We start from the raw sequence: 26,025 nt of genomic DNA, 5'->3' as shown, positions 1-26,025 counted from the left end.
TCAAGGTGAACACTTGGGGTGACACCACTACTCTTAGAAAGAGTGCATTGGGAGCTTCAATGTCTAACAGTGGAGATATTAAATCGAGATCCTGAGAGGGCATCGAACACTGCAGTTTCCTCACACTGGGGCAATGGTTTTGCACTCTCGCCTGCTATTTATTTTGCATTGATAGGTAGTTCCTTGGTTCTAAAAAGAAGTAGAATCCTGCTTTAGAGCAAGATAAGAGATTGAGTCAGAGCTCTGGCTATTAAGTCTATTAAGTACATCACAGCTGGGCTCAAGATCGTAGTTTCTGCGGTTAAGGTATTGGATGAATTGCTTACTGTAAAGGGGCAAGTCTGCTGGGGGATGATGATGAGCTTCTTTTTCTTATCAGGTTGATGTTGGAAGTGGGGAAGACGGTGGATACAGTACATTCCTAGCTCACCACCACTTGCATAACGAGTGGCTCTTGCAGTTCTGTAGGCTTTTTCAGAAGCTGTAATTGGAATTAGCAGAGAAATCTATTATTCTGCTTTAATCAGACTCAGTGCTTCTTAAATTTAGTGCTTTGTTCCATCGCCTTAGACTCTACATACCTGTATGTATTTTACAGCTGCTAAAACCAAACTGGTTAGAGCCACTAGTGAAGGATTAAATATTAAATATTAGAAACACCCGAGTGTGACACATCCCTAGTGGTTCTGCAAAGTGCAGCTGAAATGAAAATACTTGAGATTTTGCAGTTTATTATTAAAGCTCCCTAAGACAAAGACAAGAGTTTTGTGTGGTTTATTAAAGATCCGCGGAAGTCTGCAGTTCTGGTTTTGTGTTTTATATTGTTCAAATATCATTGGTTTAGGATGTTTGTTCACTCTTCCACTGTGTTCTGCCTTGCAGGTAAAAATGCCTTACATCTGGCTGCAAGAAATGGGCACTCATTGTGTGTACAGAAACTGCTGCAGGTAACAAAAGCAATTGTCATTGCAAGAGACTAATTCAATATCGTCTATACATATTTGTCCTTCACTATAATCTCCCTTTTGTGAGAGGAGCAGCAGGGCGTTATTTTGGGTATAATGATCTGTTATGGAAAAACAGGGTGAGTACTTGTCAGAGCTGCGCCTTTGTCTCCACTGAGGTAAGATGACACACCTGCCATCAAGTCCCCAAAGTGAAGGGTGTGACATCTGTCCTGCTGTCCTTATTTTGGCTGCAGTTATATAATGTTCTGTTTCTGTAGAACATGTTGACTTCCTCTTAATGTAATTATAATAATAAACTTTATTTTATATAGCGCCTTTAAAGGTGGCTTCTCAAAGCGCTTTACAGGATGACAATAACAATAAATAAGAAGACTACAACAATAAATAAGAAAATTTCACAAGACAGGACACAATTATAATTACAACAATACAACAATAACAATAGAGGAGACCGTGGAAGATGGTATTAAGAAGAGCAGAGGGGTGAAGAATGGAACCAGTTAAGTAAAGGCTTTTCTGAAAAGGAGGGTTTTGAGTCTGGATTTGAAGGAGTTTAGAGAAGGTGACTCTCTAATATCCTTGGGCAAGGAGTTCCAGAGCTTGGGGGCATAGCAGGAGAAGGCCCTGTCGCCCATACAATGTAGACGGGCTTGGGGGACAGTAAGGAGGGCAGAATTTGAAGAGTGGAGGTTGCGAGGTGGGGAGTAGGGCGATAAAAGTTCAGACAGGTATTGAGGTGCCAAGCCATGTAAAGCCTTGTAGGTGAGCATGAGGATTTTAAAGTCTACGCGGAATTTGACCGGAAGCCAGTGCAAGGACTCCAGGATAGGAGTAATGTGAACACTTGCACTAGATCTGGTCAGGATTCTGGCTGCTGAATTTTGGACATACTGCAGCTTGTTCAGAGTAGATTTAGATACCCCAGGGAGCAGAGCATTGCAGTAGTCAATTCGAGAGAATACAAATATGTTGATCAGCTTTTCAGCCACAGTTAATGATAGCATAGGGCGTAGTCTTGCGATATTTCTAAGGTGAAAAAAAGATGTTTTGACAGTATGCTGTACATGTGGGTCGAATGTTAAGCCAGAATCGAATATAACCCCAAGGTTTTTCAATTTTGATTGGAGCTCAAGTACAGAGCCATCTACAGACAGGGTTACAGGACTGGCTTTACGAAGTTGATGGGGGGTACCAATAAGCATGACTTCAGTCTTGTCACAGTTAAGATGAAGGAAGTTTTGAGTCATCCAAATTTTTATGTCAGAGATGCAATTAGATAGAATAGAGACAGCCACATCAGTGTCGGGTTTGGTATGGATGTATATTTGAGTATCGTCAGCGTAAAAATGAAAGCTGAGGCCATGTGATCTTAAAAGCTGACCAAGTGGGAACATGTAAATGCTGAAGAGCAAGGGGCCCAGTATTGAGCCCTGAGGGACACCAGACTTGACAAGACCAATTTCAGACCTGTACCCATTGAGAGAGACAAAGTGACAGCGATCAGTGAGGTAAGACTTAAACCATTTGAGGGCAGTGTCAGAGACTCCAAACACAGTCTCGAGACGAGAAAGCAAGATGTTATGGTCAACAGTGTCAAAGGCAGCACTGAGATCAAGAAGGATGAGTATGGAAAGAGAACCAGAATCAGAAGCTATTAGGAGATCGTTGGTGACTTTGACTAGGGCGGTTTCTGTGCTGTGAAGTTGACGGAAGCCAGATTGGAGGGGTTCGAAAAGGTTGTTTGTCATGAGGTGGTTATGTAACTGAAGTGTGACAGCACGTTCTAGAATTTTAGAGAGAAAGGGTAAGTTGGAGATGGGGCGAAAGTTGTTAAGATTGTCGAGAGCCATGTTAATTAATATCACGTGTTATTTGCATAGGATATATTGCGTTACGTGCATATGTATTGTACAGTAAATAACAGTGAGTGTTTTGTGCATAGGTATATTGAGGAGGAGAAGAATTAGGGAATGATTTGTGTTGTTCAGTAGAGAAGTGGATTTATTGGGATTAAGCCAGTGTTGACATTGCTGCCCTGCAATCTGATGCCTGATGTTTGTGCCATAATCATACCCTAGATAGCATGTTGGCGCTGTGTCCTGTCTAAATCCTGCTGTCTGTCCCAAGGTTTTGGGTTTCCACGTCTCTGGTTAGCATCACTGGTCATCCGAGTGCCGTTCTCGTTTGGTACCCTTGTTGCTGTAGAGAGAAGGGTTTTTATAGGCCAGATGGGGTGGGCCAGCGGGACTCAGGGGCACCAGAAGCCTGAGATCAATTGCACTTCACCAGACTGTCTGTGTACTGTCAGCTGGCTTGAGTTCTTCAGAAGCCCAATCTTCCTTGCTGACCTACTTACAGCTCCTGAAATTCTACAAGTGGCAAATCAATTTTAGCACAGCCCATTCAGGAACAATCTCTGTGAGCCAAATGGTCTTTTTCACATTAGATACTGGAGACGTTGCATTTAAACTGCACTCTTTGAGAAGGAGATTCATTCTGCCATTTTTCCAAGGCAAATTCAAAAGGTATTTTTCCCTTTTGTCCTCCGTCTCCGTTAAGATCTCATTTAAACATTCAAGGTTTCTGCTAAACCTGACTTGGAGTTTAATTCACTGGTTGTTACCCGCACTGATTACAGTACTCAGCTCAGCTCAGAATACTCCTGCTGTGTGTAAAATCATAAAAAATTAAGGATCACAGAAGTTGGATGTTAGAATGTCATTATTGTGTTGTGCTGTACCTTCATAGAAGCGTTGACCCGTTATCATGAACTGCATATGTTAATAGTCACTGACATTTATTTCTTGTTGCAGCACAATTGCCCAGTCGAGAATGTGGACCTCCAGGGGAGGACAGCTTTGCATGATGCAGGTGAGGCCTGAACTCTGTACCCTCTCATACCTGAAAGGAGACCTGTATTTCCTTTGTACCACTCTGTGGCCTTAGGATATAACTGGTTTAGTGGTGCTGCTAGTGACTCTGTGTGACTGGCTCTTACATTATGTATAAAGTGAAGAGACGGGTACATCTGTATCCATTTGTACTGCTGGGCTTTTACAGGAGCAATCAGTGTGAACTCCATTGCTCAATGGAACTACATCAGTGCATTTACACACCTGGGATTTGAACCCACATCTGCAAGTTACGAGTTGAGAGCTCTTATCGCTACTCCACACTAGTGATTTAGCTATCAAATAATAATGCTATCATTGATTACCACCTTTGCCTTTGAGCCATTTCGAAAGCTTTTTTTAAAAACTATTTTCAGTAACATCTCTTTATTTCAGTAGGGGGCAGTTCTTTAATGTCACTGCCAATATTTAGATCCCATATTAGTAATGATCAGAGACAGAAATAGTGGCTGAAATCTTATATTCATGGGGAAGAGAGTGAAAGAGTGTAGGGGAAGAAAAAACTGCTGTTATATAGATTAATTTTAGTTCTGGAGAAATAGAAACCATTTAGTCATGGATCATGTCATGCAATTAACAAATGATAAAATATCTAATTTGCTAAATATATGATCAAACGTATTTCTTGGAACAAAATAACATTTTGTGCAATCAACACACGCAATGTGTGTACTAGCAAAGTACATTAATGCATTCCTAATGTATCTGCTCTAACAAGAGACAGGACAAACAATAACAGTAATAAAGACTGTCGGAGCAATAATGCACCTGGCTTGATCTTTTCAGTTGAATGACTTTGGTATAATAAGATTTAGTGGAACAAAAAATGAAGCTTGGCGGGTAAGATTAGGGAGGTGTCCCAAACGAAACACTTCCTCATCAATTATGAAAGTAAAGGTTAACCAAGTCGGAATTCTAAGGTGATATTTTATATTACCTTTTTGTAGAAGAGTGAGTTTTATTTTCCGTTTTAAACCGACGTCTTCCCTTTACCTCGGGAATGGGGAAAAAATGGATGCGTCTAATTCTTAAATTGAAACAATCAATCACCAAACGTTCCCAAGATGGGGGCAAATGATCACAATCTTTCCATACTCTTTTAAGAAATGAGCCTGGGAATGCTTATCGACTGAGAATGCACTGGATTGCTTTTTAGACGGAATGAGAGAGGAGCAGGTGATGGCCTGCCCATTGTGGAGGGCAAGCTGCCTGGTCTTCTCTGACATGTCCTTTCACTGGGTCACATGGTCACCAGTTTCTGCACAAGATGATAACCTCAGCAGGAGCTCATATAAGGGTCTATTCCTGAACGTAAATAACAATCATTAATTGATTGATTAAACGTTTTATGTTTGGCATGCTATAAAAAGCTAGTGGACACATACACATTACTGAAGCAGAAATAGAGCTAAAATACAGGATCTTTATTTTTTAAATACAGGAGCTGTTGTTCCTTTACACTGCAAATTCTAGAAAGAGCAGAATGGCACACTGCTGTCCCTGTAACCTGTCCAACCCAGTGGGCAATGGTTATTGGAGGTGCAGTGACATTCAGTTAAAGCAAATGTGCACAGACTACACAGGGGGGCCACAACGCCCTGCCAGATTATGCAACAAAATGCTCATCTTCAATCTGACAGTCTAGCAATGTAACTTATGTGGTAATGATATTAATTACAAATTAGTAAGTGTTCACTTATACATACTAATAGCAATGTAACTTATGTCCAAACATAATCTAAAGAATGTTATAAGTATGCATGTTTACCTGATTAGTAAATTCAACATATATAATTGAAAATGTGTGAATGTTATAGGCAGATGATGAAGTCGGGCACTTGGGTGAAATAATGGAATATCTCAGCCAGTAACCAAAATTTCACTGAAGTCTGTTTCACAGCGGTCTGAGAGCAGTTAATCCTTGCTCACTGGTAGTTTCCGAAAGAGAACAGTCCTGCCCTAAGTAGGGCTTCAGAGTCCTCAATTACTTTTATGTTGCAAGTAAAGACTGACTCCAGCAGCACAACAGAAAGAAGAGTTTAATGTGCAATTACAGCTTAAGATTGGCTTTATTTCCGGCCATAACGTGCCCAAGGAGTGCTGGAAGTCCCGGGGAAGTCCTAGATGGTCAGATAGCATGACTGCAAGCTGACCAGCAAGAGCAGGTGGAAGACCAAGTGCCTGATTTCACCGCTTGCCCACATCACATTGTTTTTTTTTATGCTAAAGAGCTGTTTATCTGTTGGGTTTCAGTGATGGCTGGCTGTTCCTCCAGTGTCAAGCTGCTGTGTGACAGTGGGGCTTCTGTAAATGCTAAAGATTTTGTAAGTATGACAATTAAACCTGAATGGGCGTACAAATGATAGACTTTTTATACTGCTTAGAACCTTTATGTCTGTTATATGAAAATGTGGAGGAGCAACGGCAATGCAGGGATAGAGTTAACATTTTGACACAGCCAAAAACATGCGTCTGACTATTTCTCAGTTATAAGCGAAACTGAACTGAAGCAATGACATATCTCTAGGCTTCTTGGAACAATCGGTAGGAGCAAGCCCATTTAGAAATGCGTGTCATCTGTTCCTCCACCTCACACGATCGCTGTTGCGAAGGGCTGCCCAGCCAGTGACTGACTGACTGACTTTCCTCTCTCTCTCTGTCCATCTCCCTCAAAGGACGGCCGGACGCCTCTCGTTCTCGCCACCCAGATGTGCCATCCCTCCATTTGCCAGCTGCTGCTGGAGCGCGGGGCAGACATCAGCATCCGAGACAAGCAGAACAAGTGCGTAGCTCGGTTCGCACAGGCTGAAGTGTGATTATCGACGCTCATCACCCTGGGTGTTTCTGGTCTCCTGTCAGCTGCCATTGTTCTGGGCCGTTTCAGTTTCTTGCCAAAGGCCCCTTTAAAGTTGGTTTTTGTTTGTGAAATTTTGGAATTTTGTCATCTATAAATGAACAAGAGGGCAAAAACGTGGTTCAAGGATCTCCCGAGTATTTTATGTAGTTTTACTCTCTGGGCACATTCCCTTTGTTATAATAGTACAGCATTGATAATAAGGGTATGTTCATAGCAGTGATAGTAAAAATGCAGTTGATGGGCATCTCCAACTTCTAACGTCTTCCACTTTTCCTGTTTTTGGCGATGATTTCCCTACACTTCATTTCCTTCAGGGCACAAATCTGGTACAACTGTCCCATTCCCAGAAGAATGAGTAGAGATTGGAATACAATAGAGTTGATGTTTCTGTTTATTTCTAGCGATGCTGCAGTATTAAAAAATCAAAGCCACATGATATATACAGTCTGCAAGCCAAGGTGTTCTCGAGACCATGTGCAGAGGAAGAACAGATTTGGCAGTTTTTAAGGAAAATACATAAAAGAAACCCACCTCATTAGGCACTACAGAAATGTCTGAAAGCCAGAATTTTTTATTTGAAGTAAAAATGTTTCATCTTCATTCTTATACAGCTAAGATTTTAGTTGAAATCTATGTGTAAATTTAGTTGGATTTTAAGTCAGCAGGAAATGTTTTAATTTATTCAGGAGCCCTCATTTTTCATTAAACAAATCTTTGTTCTCTCGTCAGTACTAGCCTATTCATCACAAATTGCTGGAAAGACTTTGTATTAAAAAAATCAACAGCAAGATGGTCTGCTTCTCTGAAACATGCTGCCTGTGGCACGTCTGAGCTAATCAGAATTTTAACATCCCTGCGCAGAGAAAAATGCATTGCCTTGCTTGAGATTAAACCTTTCCCTGCTGATGGGGAGACTCCCGGGATGCAGATCCTGAGCTGTTTAAAATTTGATCTTAACAATTCTGATTAAAACAAAATATTCACGAAGGAATAATAAAAAAAAATAGGACTGTAAAGAAATCTCCAGCTAAAATTCAATACAAAAAAATAGTGGAACCATAATCTTTTCACTGGAATCTTTTTAAGTCCAAATAATGTGTTCTGCATTGTAGTATGAGACTTGAATTTACAAGAGGACGCCTTTTGATCCGACTGATTTGTTAATTAATCGCGTTCCTGTTCTCATTGTAGCTTCTCATGCAGTTGTTTCCCAGTGAGCCGGTCAGGCTTGTGACTTCACGGGGTGGGAGTTAGTTCCAGGCACACAGGGGCTTCTTGCATAAAGATGGGCCCGTTGTTGGGACCACCCTCTGTAGCAAAGTGTAGTTCAACCAGCGGTGGTGTTGGTCCTTGTCTGTGCCGCGCAGGACTGCCCTAATCCTGGGCTGCGAGTACGCCTGCAAGGACGCGGTGGATGTCCTGCTGAAGAGAGGCGCCGACGTGACCGCCGGCGATGTGTTCGGGCATGACGGCTATCACTACGCCCGGCTCAGCAAGGACGCCGAGCTGGTGACTCTCGTCAAGGAGGCTCTTGACAAGGTTGTTAGAGGTGAGGGCGGATTTACTGTCTCGACGAGCTTTTTCACAACGTGTAACCTAAATAAATTAGCTGTGGTGCAACTTCACTGTTTTCAAGGCCGGATGCTTTTCATACACCAGATCCTCCAGCCCACCCCCCTCCATCCATATGTACTAGAGCTACTGCACCCTTTTTTATTCTAGCCCCTCTTTTCTGTATGGGAAGGATGATTCGAATGCTCTCAGGGATGTGGAGCCTCTTCCCCGCTGAGTGTTAATGAGTCAGTTCCATTTTCTTTCAAATGATCAAATTTGAGGCGTTTCATTTGAGATCCTTAATTACGCATAGAAACACGCTCTCTTTGGTGTAATTTTAGCGTGGCGAACTGTGCCGGTGCTGCTCTTCACAATTACACTACTGCACTTTTCTTCTTGGAGGAATGATTAGGAACATCCCACAAAAACAACATCTTTTTACGCTTTTTGTGCCACCATCTGAATAAACACCTGCCTGTGTGCTATTTCATGATGGTGTAAAGTCTGTCTTTGGTGCTGGTTGTCGACTGATGCATTTGCATCATGACAATAGTTCTGTGTTGCATGAAGGAATAAACATCACCCGCGATGTATACAACATAGACTGTAACGGCAATTGCTATGGTAACCCTGTTGAATATTATTTGAAGTTTTCAAATTGAAATTCCAAGCCTGTTTTTTGTTAATCACAAAAATCTATTACTGTAGTTGTACTGCAAAAAGCACTGTCACTTACATTGAAACCAGTCAGTGCAAATGCTTGTTGATTGAATCTATTAAATTCCTGTGGCTTCTCTCTTGAACGTAGCCCTGAAAATGATGATTTGTCATTATTTTAAGTATTCTGTTCCCTTGCAATTTTCTCTTTCAGTCAGGAGCACACTCCATAGATGTTATCATAGAAAATGCCATTATCTGAAGTCAAACAATATGGATTTAACTAGGAGTATTATAGAATATATACAGTATGAAGCGTTTCACCATTATATAAAAGTATAAAGAAATGCATGAAAGGCTGAAAGAGTATAAAGACAAATATATTTTCTTAATTTGTCATATTCTTGATTAGTAGATTTCTCAGTTAATGCCAAATAATGTAATGTCCCCACTAAAATAGCCGCGTGGCTTTGGTGGATGTAGTTCATGTAAGGTAAGTGTTTTTTTGAAGATGCAACATGAAAAGATTCTTAACTTTTGTTGTCCTCCAACATGTAGGTATTGAACCCACATATGTACATCTTATCTATGGACTTGGAAGATGACGACTAACTTGTTTTTTTCTTTTTTTAGCGAAGGAAGCCGCAAAGATAGAACAGATGTTTCATCAGGTAATGTTGCGTCTTGGCAGTGAATGACACATTTCATTCTTGAAAAAGCCAAATCCTGGAGCAAAATACTTGAATATTGGTCCTGAATGTTATACTAACTTGCCTGTTTCTTTGGTATTGTGTGTGTGGTGTTCTGGTATATTTGAGCCATTTAAATAGACTTAAAGGGTTAGGGACAAATTCTTGTTCAATTCTTGATCAATTAAAAAAATGTGAAGAGAAATGGAAGGCACTGAGCTTCTGAAAAGCAAGAGTGGGAAGTGTTGCTTTAATGATTTCCAAGTTTCCCTTTTTTAATTGAAAAAAAGTTTGTCACAGAACAGTATTGTGCCATCCTGCTTGACCTCTGTATGAAACGGGTCCTCAGGCCGCCTGTGTGTGATTAAAAGTCAGGGCAGGAGAAGCGGGGATGAAGTGACTTGGGGATGTTAATGATGGTAGTGTCATGGTGGCAGTTTAGGTGTTGATTCTGAAGCTCAGGACTAGTGTTCCTCCGTGGGGTCAAAGTGTCCCTCAGGAAGATTATTCAATTAATTGAAATGCAAATTGAAACTAATCTGGGGGTGGAAATTGCACAGGAGAAAAACTCAATTTTGATTATCCAGGAGGAGATAAACCTAAACTGAAGCACAGCCTTGTCAAATTTAGCTGTAATTCTGACATTTATGTAGCCCATGGTGATTTGTGCTAGTATCTGTAGGTGCTTTGCAGAAGAGTGTAGGAAGACGGGGCAGTAGGGGGCTTAATTGTCATTGATGGTAATTTATTTCATCATACACTGGACGTTTGGATGCCCTAAACCAATTTCTCATTTCCAGCATTCAACAGATGTCTGGAATATGAATATTTAACAGCACTGACCTTTGTTCTCTGTGCAAAATGAATTTTATTGACATGAGGATAGAAAGCTCCAATCTAGTGCTGTCAGCAGAAGAGAGCACATATTGAGCCAAATTGCATCACAACTTTAATATATTGCGTACGCAGAGGGGAAACATTAGATCACCCAATTGAGATCAGTTTATGTAAAAGCAATTTAGGTTGTATGAGTTCAGTGGCCAGACAACACAGTAATGATGGGCTCATCGGCCAACTCGGTGAATGTCGAGTGAGCTCAGGAAGTGCCTTTCAGGACAAGAAACTCTGTATGTGTGAGCTGATTTTGCTGAACACCTGTACAGCTCAGGGTGATGATCCATTTCAAATTTAAAACTGCAATGTGATTAATTATGAGACCTGCTCCTCAGGGAAGTTTAATTTCAAAGGCAAGAATTGGTATTGTGCTAAGATGGCAAATGTGCACATTGGTGCAAATATGCCATTTCCTTTCATTTCTACCAGTGAAGTTCTGTTTATGCGATTCCACTCTCAAAACTGTCAACAGCATGCTGCTATTATTATTATTATTATTATTATTATTATTATTATTATTATTATTATTATTTTTGACCTACTCATATCTCAAATATGCATGGACGTGATTTTTAATTCTCTAAAAAAGAAAAACGGATTAATTATTAAAAACCACAGAAAAACGAGAGGTGACCGTTTAAAATGACAGAAATTTTGCTGTTGCTTGCTCTGCTCTGGCCGGCGTGGTCTTCGCTGCCACCTAGTGTCAACGCGGAACTGCTGCCTCCTGATAAGAATTCATTAGTAGTCCCTGTTTTCACCAGTCCTCCTTACAGACCCTTTTTTTGTTTATTGCAGTCAGTGGAGCACATGACTGTTGAGGCTGAAGTAAATGTTCGGGACCAGATTATTCAAGTGAGTTGCGCCAGTGCCTTATCTCTGCATGTGTAGGCCATCCATTGTCAATTGACACTGGTCAATTACCTGCTACCAGATGTGCTAGATGGGCCAAATGGCATCCTTTTGTTTAAGTGGAACTTTGTTGCAGCAGCGGTGGAAATAAGCAGAGATGAATCTTTGCACATGTATCATTAGTGTAATGATTGATGGAAGGGGATAAGTGTATGGAGGAAGGGATTATGTGGTTTCATACACTACAGGGTAGAATTCATCAAGTAAACTAGATGCTTTAGTAAATGACAAAGAGTCCTAACCTGTTTCATGCTGCATTTTGAATTCTGAAGTATAAAAGCTTTGGTATGTATTCATTGCCTGCCTCCAATTTCTAGCTGCTAAAGAGACTTTGGATTCAAATGAGCCTGATGGCAGTAAATAAGCCTCAAACACATAATAGCACACTATTTTGATAGTGAACAACCCTCAGAATGGGGTCTTTAAAAGACAAAAAACAGGTGCTCATCATGACTCATTAAAGCTAAAAAGCTGATCCAAAATGTGTTCATCTCCGGTTTAATGTTAATAGCAGAGGTGCTGTTGTGGTTTAATTAAGGGCTTGGAGAAGGAAAAGAAAGACCTAAAGGACACATTAAGAAAGTTTCAGCAAGACCAGAAGACTCTGCTGGAGAAAGTCAGTGGACTGCAACAGCAGCTTGAACAGGTGAACAGGGGTAGCTGACTTATTCCCTTCTAAGAATTCCCAATCATTTATTTTTTGGGTTTGAGCCAGAAAAATGTATGTCTGATGATATCCAGAATTTCTAGATCTCCGTACTTTCTTTGATGTTTAAAAAGAGCAAAATATCCTTATATGACATACAAAATAACCTAAAAGCCTTACAGGTTCTTCAAAACCTGATACAATAACTTTATTACTGTATAATAATAATAATGCTCTTGAATCTTTAAAACACTTTTTTAGACAATTATGCATTTATTTGAGCAGCAGTTTTCCATTATACTCCTAGCCAGTTCAGTCAAGCACAAATCTGTTATTTGTGCAGATATGATAAGATAAAATAAGTTGGAATGATCGGTCATTTTTGAAGTCCCTGTGGTGCTGTTTGACTCAAACTGGAATTGTGGGGTTTTGTGGGCTCCTGGTTAAGGTTACATTGGTTACACAAAAAAAAAGGGTTATAATGAGGGAAAATCAAGACTTAACAATGTTTTCACTCTTAAATCTTATTCTTTTTCTTCAGGAGAAGAAAACAGTGGAAGATCTGCGGAAAGAAGTATGTCTAAAAATCGTTTACTCCTTGTTACATTTTTTCTCATTTCTATATAGAAGCTAAGTCTGCATTTTTGCATTATGGAATTTGGGTCAGGTAGATGAAGCAGTGACCCCTTGGTTCTTTGTCCTTTTGCAGTTTTTTCATTTCAGAGAAAGTGTCTTAATTACAACTTGTAAGAGGGGGGCCTGTGCTTTTTTTAAACCGGCTCCTGTATTATGAAGTGTGAAATTGTTTCTGCTGTGATGGATGAGTCTGCTGCTCTGGGAGGCCTGAAGCCCCTCATTATCAGGCTGTGCAGCGCAGGGTGTGAGGCTGAGCCCGCGGGCTGCCTGGCCCGGTGGCCTGTCACTGGGGGTGGGGAGGCAGGGGCAGTCAGCAGCTTCCCACAAGCTATGAAAACACACTTCACATTTTTAAAACTAATAATGTCTTTCTACCCACTGACCTCCAGCACAAAAACAATCTCCCTCCCAGCTTATTGTTTCCGTGTTATGATGTTACTCTGGGATCTTAAAGGGATATCTAAAAACCCTCTGCCAATATTGTATTTCAACTCCTGGAAGATAATGAGCAAGGTGTTAGTAAAACGAGTGGCAAGATTTCCAAGCCCTCTCCCACTGAGTTCCCTGATGAAGGTATTGATTCTAATGTTCTAGCGCTGGGATTGCATCAGGATGGCGAATAGTCTGTGAGTGCTATTTCTCTGCTTGGCTTTCAGAGGGAACAACTGAAGCTGGTGGCGAAAGGAAAGGAGAAGGAGGAGAATGTGAAGGCCATGGAGACTGTGAAGGTCCAGCTGTGGAAAAATGTGGTAAAGTTTGAGGCTCTAATTATTATGATTTCTTGTAAAAATAAATTGTGCCATCCAGCCATCTGTACTTCCAGAAACTTGAGAATATAATAATAAAAGCAATGAATCTTATAGTGTTTCTATAACCCCTGTAACTGATATGTCTGATGCTGATTTATTTGCTCTGTGTGCCAAAAGAACAGCACCAGGTCTGCTGTCGCTTTCTCTCAAAATGATCATCGTTGCTTTTATTTTATAGGGCGACTATTCTGGTCAGTCCGTCATTAAAGGTGGGCAGCGTCTTTATTTCCAGTTGTTTGTTACGTTGGTGTTGTGTTTAAGGAATTCATTCTGACTGCAGCTGCTTGTTATTTGTTTCAGGGAAAGATCCCAAGCTTGTGAAACAGTCTCACAGCTTTGATTCTGCACAGGTAATCCTGCTCCCAAAATCATCCTTATGCAGGACTAAGCTTTTTTTGTTTCGCAAACATGTTTAAAATTAAAGCTAGCAAACCGGGTAACTTTCTGCATTTGAAGACGTCTCATTTACCTCAAATACTCCTATCCTAAGACTTAGAGGAGCTAATCCCAAACTGTGATCCATGCCCTTTTCCTGTCCTCTTGAGTCAAGCCATCTTTATAAATCATCCTACTTCCCTTCTGTCCTCATAAGAAAAGAACCTTGTAAGACCACCGCTTGTTTCTCCCTGTACCTGTGTAGATCCTGCAGCCTTCCTCTCCATCCCGGTCTGTGTCCAGACCGCTGGAGTTGTCTCTGCCGGGGCCGGCGTTCTCCAGCGAGAGCGAGGCGCTCAGGAAGGACATCGAAGTGCTGCGGAAGAGGCACGACGCCGCGGCGGAGGAGAATGCACGCCTGCAGAGCCAGCTGGCCAGCAAGAGCCTCGAGTGCCGGGAGCTGGCGGAGAGCTGCGAGGCCACCAGGCGGGACTCGGACAGACAGGTGCGCGAGATGGAGGAGGCCCTGAGTGACGTGCAGAAGAGGATGGTGGATTCGGAGGCCAAGGTGAAGCAGCTGCAGGCCCACGTGGTCGCCGTCAGGGAGCACCTCAGTAGCCAGATGGTGGAGGAGCTGAGGGGGCAGCTGCAGGAGGTGAAGGGGAAGTACGAGGGGGCTTCGGCCGAGGTGGGGCGGGTCAGGAACCACCTGAAGCAGAGCGAGAAGGCCCTGGAGGAGTACAAGCAAAGTGAAGGGAGGCTGGCGGAGGACGTGGAGAGGCTGACGAGGGAGCTGAGCAAGTTGAGGAAGGAGAGGGAGGAGGCGGCCGTCAGGCTGATGGACGCGGAAGGTCGCATGAAGGAGATGGAGGCCAGGCTGGCCTCGGCCGTGCCGGCGGAGAGGTTTGACAACATGAAGAACCTCCTGACGAATGCGGTGGATGAGAAGGAGAAGCAGGCGTCGGAGCTAAGAGAGGACTACGAGAGAGTGCTGGAGGAGGCGACGGAGCTCCAGAGGGAGCTGGAGGTGCACAGAGCCGAGGCAGCAAGGCGTGTGCCTCGGGAGGAGCACGAGAGGCTGAAGGCAGCCCAGGAGGAGCAGACTGCCAGCCTCGAGAGGAAGCTGTCGGAGGTCACTGCAAAGAGCCAGACGCTGATCAAAGAGATCAAGAAGAGCCAGCAGGTGAATGAGCAACTGAGAGAGCAGGTGCAGGATTTAAACAGTAAGATTCAAGCTGAGTACGTGCCACTGAAGTCGCACGAGGAAGTGAAGAGGTCCCTGGACTGCACTGTCGAGGAGCTTAGCAACAGCCTGGCAGGAGCAGAGCGGAAGATAAAGCAGACTGAAGCACAAATGCAGACGCTTCAAACAGAAAAAGACACTGTGTGCGAGAAAATAACTCACTTACAGGCCCGGTATGTCCCGCCAGAGAAGTTTGAGAAGGAAGTGAGCATGCTGTCGTCTCTTAACAAAAATCTGACGCAAGAGCTTGAGGAGTTTCGTAGGAAATACCAGGAAAAAGAGCAGCAGCTGGAGAAAATGATGTCCGAGAATGTGTCCATGAAAAGGAGAGTGCAGGAGGAGTTTGTGCCAAAGGGAATGTATGAAGAAAGCAAAAGCAAGTTAGGCAGTGAATTGGAGAAGGCTAACGGCGAGATTTCCAGGTTGGTAAAGGAATGCAAAGATGCTCAAGAGGAATTAAAGCAAGTGAAAGAAGGAAATGTGATGTTGACAGAGAAGCTACAGGTCATTCAGACACAGTTGGAAAAGGAATACATTAGCCTCAGAGATCACGAAGCCATAAAGAACTCGCTTAAAAGCACTGTTTCTGAACTTGAGTGCAAGAACAAGGAGGCTGCGTGTATTTATCAGTCTGCCCAGGAGGAAACGTTAAGGCTGCATAAAGAACTTGAAGAGCAGAAGAAAGAATTAGATACAATACAGGAAGCTATTCATTCCAAGTTTGTTCCAATATCCGTCATTGAGGAAAAAGAAAAAACTTTCAATGCAACAGTTAAGGACATGAAGAAGCATTTAGCAGAGCTGCAGGAAAGGTACAGTCAGGCTAAAATGGAAGGAGAACACTCTAAACATGAGAATGAGAAGCTGAAAGTAGAGATGGTCTCTGTGCAGCAGAGTGTTGAAACGCGCTATGTAACCAGTGAGAAATGCCAAGAGATTGAACTTGCATATGAGGAAAAACTGCAGGGGCTAACCCATCAGCTTAGAGATTTTGAACAGCAGTACAAAGATGTGACTCTACAAAAGAAAGAGCTGGAAGAGCAGAATGCCCAGTGCAACCTGGAGATTCAGAAACTGCAGCGGCAAATGGAAACGGACTTCATCCTTGTGGAGCGGTTTGAGGCCATGCAGCAGTCGGTCAACAGCAGGATTCGGCAAGTTGAGGAAGAGTGTGCGAGAGCGAAAGAGGCGCACAGGCAGGAACTGGAGAAAGTCGCCATGCTGGAGAGGGAGCTGCGGAGTCAGAGAGCCAACGCGATGCTTCTCACAGAGCACGTCCAAGTGAAAGAGGCCTTGGAGAGGGAGGTGACCGAACTGAAAAGAGCTCTGAAAGAGGAGGAAAAGAAGAACTCGGAACACACGGAGGAAATTGCCTCCCTGCAGGTTAGACTCCTCAACACTGCCAAAGCGGTGGAGGACTTCAGAGCAGAGGGGTCTGAGGAGCTGCTGGGGCTGCAGTCCGAGAAGCGCAGGCTCGAGGCCGAGGTCGTCAGCCTGGGCCAGCGCTTGTCCGGCCTCGCTGAGAAGTACGAGGAGCTGTCCCGTGAGGCAGCACGGGCCCAAGAAGCAGAGTCAAACACAAGGACCGAGAACCAGCGGCTCCAGGAGAGAGGGCACTCCATCGAGACTGAGATTAAAGAGCTGAAGGAGAGGTATGACAAGTCTTTGTCCACCATTGGAGATCTGCAGAAGAGAATACAAATGTCCTCAGAGCAGACAGAAGCCAAAGACAAGAAGGTAAGTGGGCATAAATGCCTATATTTGATATCAAGAAAATTCACAGATATTTTTCTACTTACTCTTCATATGTTTAACTTTTTCAAGTTTTAGAATGGGTTAAACTGATTAAATCATTTTATTATTTGATGATTTAATTTGTAGTAATGTCTAAGGATCCCTGCTTGAGAAACTACTTTAGGGACAGGCTGGTCGGCTTCTCTGCAGTCGGGCACTCGGACATACCCCCTGTCATGACTGTGCGTTATGTCTCAGTCCAGGCGTGAGCGATCCTGGATACTGAATTGGGCCTTATGCCACAAAACACTTGAGAAGAGTTAGAGAAATATTAATGGTGATCCCCGTAAATTGAAAGGAATGAAAGGGCTGTAGAAAGAAAAAATTAAATTATCCGGTTAACCAGTCTGCATCCAGTACGGATAAATCCTGAATTTGCAGAATGATGGTGCCACTATTGGGGACACAAGTTGTTCTGAATAGAGCTGCAGGGGAGAGGGAAATGCACCCTTCTCCATAAGATGGGGAGAACGCCGTGTGGTACTGACAGAAGTGCTTTGTTTTTACACTTAATGATGATCCTCCCAGGGCTTTTGTAAACAAAACCTCACTTCACCAGTGCACAATTACAAAGATTTATAAATCAGAGATTGGATACCAAAGTGAGGATCTGGATAAATCAGTGCAACCCCTTACAGAGTGTGCTTTAAAACAACCTGACAAAGTCAAGCTTACTAAGTTTTTTACATTTACTGTAGTAAGTGATGAAACCATTCTCAATGTCTGATTTTCTCGGTGTTCTGAGAAACTCATAATACCATCTTGTTTTCTTTTAACAAACATAGCAAATGGGAATTGTGGAAGTTGAAAATTCTTACGTGTTATTATTTTAGAGGATACAAGTTTTTTTCCTATTACTCAATTAGACACTATGTAGGGGAATGGTGTCTCCAAATGTGTGTGTTTTTGTTTTGTTGGTACTCCTCTTCCTGGCATTGTCCAGGTTATTAGTGTATCTTTGATCCATGGTATAAACTAAAGCCTCAGTGTCAGGGCAGACACAAATGTACTTGTCTGCTCTTTTTATGCTTGGTGTTGCGTTAATTCAATGCACAAGGACAGCAGCACATTTGGAATAGCTGTATGCTTTAAATGTCGTATCCCTTTGCGTCTTGATCAGCTTGGAATGGTAGGTGCCGTTTGGTTTTTGCAATTGGTGTATGAGCACTGACACTGTGTGACAGATCACGGAGCTGCTGAATGATGCAGAGAGACTGAAGCAGGCCCTGAACAGCCTGGCCATGCGGCCCTACACCGCCAACATGCCCACCAAGAGGCAGACACAGCAGATCGACACACTCCAGGCGCAGATCAAAAGCCTACAGCAACAGCTGGCTGTAAGTACAACCCTGAGGCACTGAAAATAGACAGGGCTCAGCAAAGTGCCTGCCTTGTTAATTGCTAAAAAGCTTCTTAACATTTCAAGATGCATTGACGAGCTTAATGTTCAGGACTGCACAAGCGACTTGTTCGGCAGCAACTTTCCTGGTCTTCGGGAAGAAGATTTGTAGGGTTTTTTTCTGGTATCACTTTTGTTCATTCCAGCTTTGATCTGTGCTTAGTTTTTTTTGTACATGGTTCGAACAATGCAAGCGTTTTATGTGCGGTTAAACCAGAAGACTTTCAGTTTTTCAATTTTTTCAGCAAAATGTCTAAATAAGATTTCTTCCCTACAGAAGAATTTGCCTAGTTTAGAGCTTGGGGAACTATATGCACAGATTTGATTTTTTTTTTAATGTTTCTGGTCTAATTCAGTTGTTTGTCTAATATAATCTTTCTTGGTTTGAAGTCCAGTCATGCTTTGGTACCAGGTAGGGGAATTATTACACAGCCTCATTAATTTAAGCGAGGACGTGCTAACACTTCCTTTACTCTAATTGAATCAACAGAAAGGCATAGTGTGAATAAAAGCATGATTACAAATGAGCAAAACTTTCACTTTTCTGAGCTTTAGGTATCACCACACACAACATTTAATTCAATATTTAAAATCTGAACACAGCAAAGGAAACCAAATAAGCTAATAATGTCACTGATGCAAATTGCTCAGGATTTCACATTCATTTCATCAGTAAATTTTCCAAGCACCCCGTCGTTACTGCTTGCTGTCTGAAATTAAAAAAAAAAAGATCTTGGGGGGAAAAAATGGCTTTCAGATGGGGCAGCACAGATATCACATAACAGACTGGCTCAATTTACTTCTGTTTTCTGTCAGGTTACATGGAAAATATTAAAACATGCGTAAAACGCAGTCAGACTTGATATTGGTTTTGAAAATAGAAACCAGGTGTTACATGAATATTAACCAGTTTTCTGTCAGGCAATAGATGAACTCTTCCACAACAACTACATTAATAAATTGAAAGGGATGGCCACGCCGAATAAGGCAAGATTAAGTCTGGCAGGGTATCAAGAACTACTGAACCTGTTATGATTTTAAAAGGAACGTTTCAAATTTTCCATGAATAGGTGTTTGTGAGGTTTAAATGGACATTTATAGTAATGAGAGAAAGCTGAAACCGAAATCAATAGACCTGTTTTGATCTATGTGAGATGCGCTGGGTGTGTCTATTCTGTGACCAGGTCCCGCATCATCCAGGTTCACTGTGCTCTTCCTTGGGCTCTCTGCTGGATCTGGGCAAGTTTACCGAGTCCATGGCCCCTATAGCAAGGCTTTTGCATGACTGTACATTGCTACTCTGAATTTTGAAAATGAGGCAATTGCCAAACTGTAATAAATCACGGTTCTACGTCTAGAGCTTGCCAGTCACAAGGTCTGTACCAGGGGACTGATTATCCCTGTGTACTCCTGTGGGACTCTTTGCCAGAGCTGACTGGCTTCTCTCAAAGCTTCTACCTGGGCACCCTGATGATAGGGATATAAAACTTTTAGAAGCAAGCGGGCCTCACAGGGGAAGGCCTCTTTTATGAAATGTGCAAGTCAAAAATGTGATTTGTGTGTACAATAATGTCATTGAACCTGAGTCTGTGAATGACCTCTTTAATGCTTTTGGAAAATGAAAATAGATGAGAAAATGCCAATAAAAATCTTTTTATAGCAGCATTTCTCATGGCAGGACATTTCAGGCTTGTTTTTGGGATGCCTGGAGCCTTTTTCTAACTCGGCGCGGTGGCATGTCTTATCTTCCCCTGCAGGATGCTGAAAGGCGGCACAGGGAAGTGGTTTCTATTTATCGGACACACCTCCTCAGCGCGGCCCAGGTACAGTAGGGTCCAGAGCTCTCACTGCAGGAAGGAAGCATTTTAACTTGTGCACTACGTTTCCGAAGCCCTGAGAGACTACTATAATTCTCTGAAATAGTTTTAAAATGCTTTCACTACAGAACTTTTCTATTTGATTGCATCACGGGAGGTGATATGTCACTTCCTTATATTTCTCAGTTCTTTCTATAAACTGAAAGTGCTTTCCCACGCGTTGGTGGGCAGAGAGCTGTTGTAGCTGGCTCACGGCAAACTGAAGCACTGTGAGGGAACTTAATCTGCGAAAAACCACCACTGAGGTCTGGCGTTTCTAAAACAACTCATGCCTTATGTAAAAAGGAAAAGCAGGAGTAGGTCATGTCCTTGTATACTGTTAAAGGAAAGTCTAAGAACGTGTTTGCTTGGTTGCCTCGGCTCTTCTGTGTGCTCTCTCCCCTCTCCCGCGAGGCTGCATAGCAGGTTGTGCCGTGTGGTGAGACAGATTGTTTTCAGGCTGTTTCGTTGTTCCTGCAGGGCCACATGGACGAGGACGTGCAAGCTGCCCTGCTCCAGATCATCCGAATGAGGCAGGAGTTTGTGTGCTAGTCGTCAGCTGAAGACCCGCGAGTCCGGGCGCCCCGGTGCCGCTGAACCTCCATGACGTCGGTGACCGCGGCCCTCGCACACCTCTTCTTCCTGGGTTGAGAAAAGAACACTTTCGATTTCGATGGCAGTGCCAAGGAAGGACCCTTGGGGGCTCTTGACTTAGGGTTCAGCTGCTAACCCAGGCGAACAACTCGAGCGCAGCCCCCAGCGGCTTGCCCATACCGTCGTCACCAGTCTCCCAGGTACAGGAGCTGAGTTTGCATCAGGCCTCTGTTGAGAAACATCCAATCAAAAGCAAACCTTTGTGCAGAAACCTGTGGAATTTCACATCCTTGCAGTTCCTTGGAATTATATGTATTCTACAGCAGATCAAATTATGGGGAAATAAAGAGTGAATTGTCTTCTCCTAAGGTGCCCATCGCACCTCCTGGAGGTTCTTCTTCTCCAGTGGGAGAGCTGTAATTCCCAATATTGTTCACATCTCCTTGAAGACCTTTTGTAACCCTGGGCCACACATGTGTCAGGGTTGGCAATGGCTTTTCCCCAGACTAAAGAGACATTTGTTTTGCCAAATACCATTTTTAGGATGTTGGTTTGCTCCCTACGAAACTAGCTGTGTGATTAACTTCATCCCCATAATGCAATACAGCATTTGTGCTTGTATGCAAAATATTAGAAGGACAATAATAAATACTGAACTATGCAGTTTTTAGGTCGAAGTGTGTGACAGTCATAGGACAGTGCAGAAAATAGTAAAACAATAACTAAGGTACATTATCAGAAAGAGGCTGCTATTTGTGGAGAAAGTTGGTTCTAACCTAGGTTTAGTAGTGATATTTTTAAAACATTTTTCAGCTGTTGTTCAAATGTCATAATAACTGACATAATAATAACTACAAAAATAAAGATGACCAGTTAATGGTCATCTAGGCAGTCCTGTCTGAATGTACATATTGGAAAAAACCTGAGGGAGTCTTTTTTACCAAACTAATTTTAAAACATTAAATTGCAGTTTGTCAGGTCAGGCTTCATACAGTATGCATTACATGTTTCAGACTGGTAACGCAGTGGCAAACTCAATTCAGATTCGAAATGGAATAATTCCCATTTATATAATATTGTATTCCTTGATGCTTTTCCGCAGCATTAAATCCAATATGGCCTAAATAGTAAAAACGCTGGCTCATGGTTGATATGTTTTAAAAACTATAGCATTTAAACTAACTGTTCATATATATTTATTGAGAAACTATATAATATAGGTAGTAAAAGTGATTCGATTCAGTTTAAGTATTTAAACTGAGTATTTAAGTTTAGGTGAAATCAGCCAACACTGACTTGAATCCTTTGGAGATTACTGTCCTGGAATTGCCTTCCTGAAACGTGTTTGACCTTCTCACTCCTCTGCAAAAGCAGTGGAATTGTTCGCTAAGAAATGTATAGAATTGGACGGTATGGAAAACATTCTGCTTTCCCATATAAACCGAAAGAGAAATGATCATTTCTGAGGCCAGGGATCAACTCCTAAAGCAGTTTTATGTTTTAAACTAGTCAGAATGAAGTCAATACTTAAAGCAAAGCAAAAAGGTCAGAAATGGCTAGCATTTCCTACTGTGAAACATTACGAATCCACTCGAGCTCCTTAATTTGTTTTTACAATGCAGTCCAGGGTGCGTCTATTATTGGCATGTTTAATGCTATTCCTCAAGGAATTCTGCTAATGCTTCAGCCAAATAAACACCTCTTTGTGTGTGTTCAGCAGACGTATTAAGAGGCAAAGGCTGTGGACTGCGGGATGTCATTGCACTGAACTGGGGCAATGAGTGACAGGCTCTATGCAACACCCAAACCGCGCGGACTTCCACCAGTTATCCTGCATCAGGCTGGCCGATTGTGATGCTGTAGGGCCCTCGCGTCTTCAGTTCTTCTCTCCATCTTGACCCTTAAACTGATTTGGCTCATTATTGGCTTAACTGGACCAATCTAGCCGCTTCTCCCAGCTCTGATGCTTTACATAGGTCTGGAAAGCCCACAGAAGCGCGGGCCCTCAGGGTTCTGAGCTACACCTGTGTGTCTTCCATGGTTGTATGTGTCTTCCATGTCTTGTCTGCTGGTTTGGGTTTCATCGTGCACTGCCTCCAGGAGCTCTGCCCACAGTCCTCTGAAGTCTAGCCAGTTCTTCCCTTCAGGTTCTGCAGGTCACGTGCTAGATGTAGGTTGCCATGTTTGAGGAGTGTATTTCAGTGAGAAAGGTGGGCCAGATTTCATCCCAGCAACCACCGTGCTGCCTTACAATGTCCTGTCATGGACACCACTGGGACGAAACTGGCTCCTGTCTTGTGATTTGGCAGGCCAAGTCACCCTGTAATTTAGCTAGATAAAAGAACTGTATCTTTTTATTTGTGGTTAAAAATAGGAAATTGGAGTTCCAACAAAACCTTTTTTTGCCTTACAGATATATTTTTTCAGTAATAGCTTTGTTATACTTTGATTAAGCACTATGTATTGTGATATTCAGCAGGACTGGAACGGAATAGTGTAACACTTGTTCTATTCAACGTTTATCTTGTCACAAGGAGAACATTATGTACGTCCCCTATTTATACCGATATTCCCGGCAAAACAGGTCACCCTCATTGACCAGATGTGAAACAACTCTAATAACTGGTACTAGACTGAGGTTGATGAAGAAATCAAGATAGCTAAACACCTATCTGCAATATTATCCTATTGTATTCATTGCTAAGAAATTGGGTTTTTAAAAAAAAAAATCTCCTTAGCTTGGTTTAAACGTTGAGCTACTTTATAAATTTGAGGCATATTTTTTCCTTTGCTCTCCAATAAAATTCATTTTCAAAATCTCGTTTACTGACCTATTGCAAATGGTTATTTTTTACTAAAATGTTTTGTCTTTGAATTTTTTTCCTTTTCAAATTAGTGTTACTGTACCAACATTAATAAAAATATATTTTAGAGAATGGTTTTGTGTTTCTGCGTATTCTTAATTTCAGACTCCTTGAAAGACCAAGAACGATGAGGAATGCAGTTATTTACAGAGGCAAGTATTTATGCTTGTCTGTTTTTGCAGTCTGTTGAGTTTGATGGAAATTTGCCTCAGTCTTGTATAAGTTCTGTATTTATTTTTTGTAGCAGAATTAACACCGCTTGGCTTTTTATAAGGTCAGCTGGTATCACAGTATTGTGTGCTGCAAATTTCTAAAGTTATTAAAAGTGAAGTATCTGTTTATAAAACATTTGTATAGAATGAAAATGTGTTCATTATTATTAATTAGGGTCCCTACCAGGTTAGAAACAGATTTAATATTATTCAGATAATATTTTGTGAATCAGTCACCAGTTATAAGAATCTACAGCTGCTAAGCTATTGGTTTGTCATTTTCAGCAGAAAGGTGTGAAACAGTATACTCTGCAGGCTTAAGCCACTTAACTGTGGCATTGGTTTTTATACTTGGGTACAAAATCAAAAACCTTATTTACAGTATATCAAATCCGCTTCAGTTGCATAAATAATTTTCTGAAGGATTCATGTGTGCAATATGTGCACATCAATTCTCTTAACTTCATAATTCAGTGAATAATTTATTTAAGATAGCAAGCTGTGAATTTGATTTCCAATTTGAAGCCCACACAAACATGGCCTCCTGCATAGGTAATGCTGCCTCCGCTGTGAATTGTTGCAGCTTGGTAGTTATCCAAGAAATTGTATAGACGAAGGAGAATTACAAGTTACGTAGTGTTGGCCATTGAAAAGTCTGTATTTACATTTTTATCATGTAGTAAATTTGTGGAGCATTAGTTGCATATTAATAAAGCTCTGATTGTTCTCATGCTCAAAGCTAAATTAATTCAGAATGCAGAATGCAGAATTCAGTGTTAACTTCCTGTTGGTTACAGAAATGTCATTTGCAGTACCTAAACTGCTGAATCGCTTCTCTTCTTTTTTTTCTGAAATTGGTCTGATGTGTACTGTTTTTTCTCATTTGTTCCTTATTGATCTTTACTGGAATTACTGGAACTGGAGCTACAGGAAAAGGTATGAGCATCTGTGTCTTCATCAGCACATTTGCAAGCTCTAAAGTTGAGGATGCACTTCAGTTTTTTCACTGTGATAACAGATGCCCCTTGTGCCTGTTAAAATTAGGTGAAAGGTGTATTTTTTCAAGGGATTTATAATGCTATGCTCTGAATCCCAGTCTTAAATCATAATACATTTACACCTATTAGTGGCTGAAATGCTATTTGAGTATTGTATAGTCCTTGTTCCTCCTGCATTGTCAAGGACGGGAAATATGAGTTTGAAATATGTTCTTGTTCAGCATCATGAGTGACTGATAAATACTGTTTTTTTTAATAGATTGTAAGAAACTTAGATCTATGAATATAAAATTCCTGCAAGATACTTCATACTAAGTATAAAACTAGTGAAATTCAATTAATATATGTTTAGGCATTCAGACTTATCAATTAATAAGAAAAAGAATACAATTTCTGTAGATCAGCAGCTGCTGTAGATAAGCAGCCATAACCATAATAAATCTGAAGCATCAAGTTCAGTTCAACAGAACAAGACTTCAAATTGGAAACCGTGATAAGTCAGAATAAGTTGGAACTTGTTGCCAGGAAAGCAATCACATACGAGACTAGAAGCAAAGATGACTACCTTCTGCTTTTTTGGAAGAACTCCATTCTACTAAATCAATAATAATTCTTACACTTATATAGCACTTTTCAGGACACTCCACTCAAACTGCTTTAAAGGTAATGGGGACTCCCCTCCACCACCACCAGTGTGTAGCCACACCTGGATGATGGAACAGCAGCCATAGTGCACCAGTGTGCTCAGCACACACCAGCTATCAGTGGGGAGGAGAGCAGAGTGATGAAGCCAGTTCATAGATAGGGACTATTAGGAAGCTATGATTGGCAAAGGCCAATGGGAAATTTGGTCAGGACACCAGGAAAAGACCCCTCCTCTTTTTGAAGTATGCCCTGGCATTTTTAATGACCACAGGGAGTCAGGACCTCAGTTTTACATCTCATCTGAAGGACAGCGTCATTTTTTTACAATACGCTGTCCCCGTCAATATACTGAGGCACTTGGACCCAGACAGACCGCAGGGTGGGCACCCCCTGCTGGCCCCATTAACATCTCTCCCAGCAGCAACCGATCAGCAGGACTTCAGTTTTAAAAAAACAGCCTGCAATACTTGAGTATGCTGCCCTCCTGTGGAGGACTTTGGAGGCCGCAAGA

General features: G+C 41.9%; 1 protein-coding gene across 2 annotated transcripts in view; it reads left to right on the top strand.

The window, feature by feature from the left end:
* The window catches only part of LOC148659177 (uveal autoantigen with coiled-coil domains and ankyrin repeats-like), a 55,384-nt gene extending 31,651 nt beyond the window's left edge, over nt 1-23,733 (top strand). For both annotated transcript variants that reach the window (XM_088641151.1, XM_088641152.1), the window contains exons 4-19: nt 883-947; nt 3,782-3,839; nt 6,134-6,204; nt 6,556-6,662; nt 8,105-8,286; nt 9,582-9,619; nt 11,330-11,386; nt 11,982-12,089; nt 12,631-12,663; nt 13,382-13,474; nt 13,713-13,743; nt 13,835-13,884; nt 14,175-16,889; nt 18,131-18,283; nt 20,103-20,168; nt 20,682-23,733. In XM_088641151.1, coding sequence (XP_088497277.1) covers nt 883-947; nt 3,782-3,839; nt 6,134-6,204; nt 6,556-6,662; nt 8,105-8,286; nt 9,582-9,619; nt 11,330-11,386; nt 11,982-12,089; nt 12,631-12,663; nt 13,382-13,474; nt 13,713-13,743; nt 13,835-13,884; nt 14,175-16,889; nt 18,131-18,283; nt 20,103-20,168; nt 20,682-20,753 — 3,899 coding nt within the window. In that variant the 3' untranslated portion in view covers nt 20,754-23,733. The remainder of the gene's footprint in view (nt 1-882; nt 948-3,781; nt 3,840-6,133; nt 6,205-6,555; nt 6,663-8,104; nt 8,287-9,581; nt 9,620-11,329; nt 11,387-11,981; nt 12,090-12,630; nt 12,664-13,381; nt 13,475-13,712; nt 13,744-13,834; nt 13,885-14,174; nt 16,890-18,130; nt 18,284-20,102; nt 20,169-20,681) is intronic.
* Nucleotides 23,734-26,025: the final 2,292 nt, after the last annotated feature.

The sequence above is a fragment of the Lepisosteus platostomus genome, chromosome 7, assembly GCF_059453375.1.
Source record: "Lepisosteus platostomus isolate fLepPlt1 chromosome 7, fLepPlt1.hap1, whole genome shotgun sequence".
Taxonomy (NCBI): Eukaryota; Metazoa; Chordata; class Actinopteri; order Semionotiformes; family Lepisosteidae; genus Lepisosteus; species Lepisosteus platostomus.
Note: the sequence above shows the minus strand (reverse complement) of the source record. Positions and strands in the feature narration are given on the sequence as shown.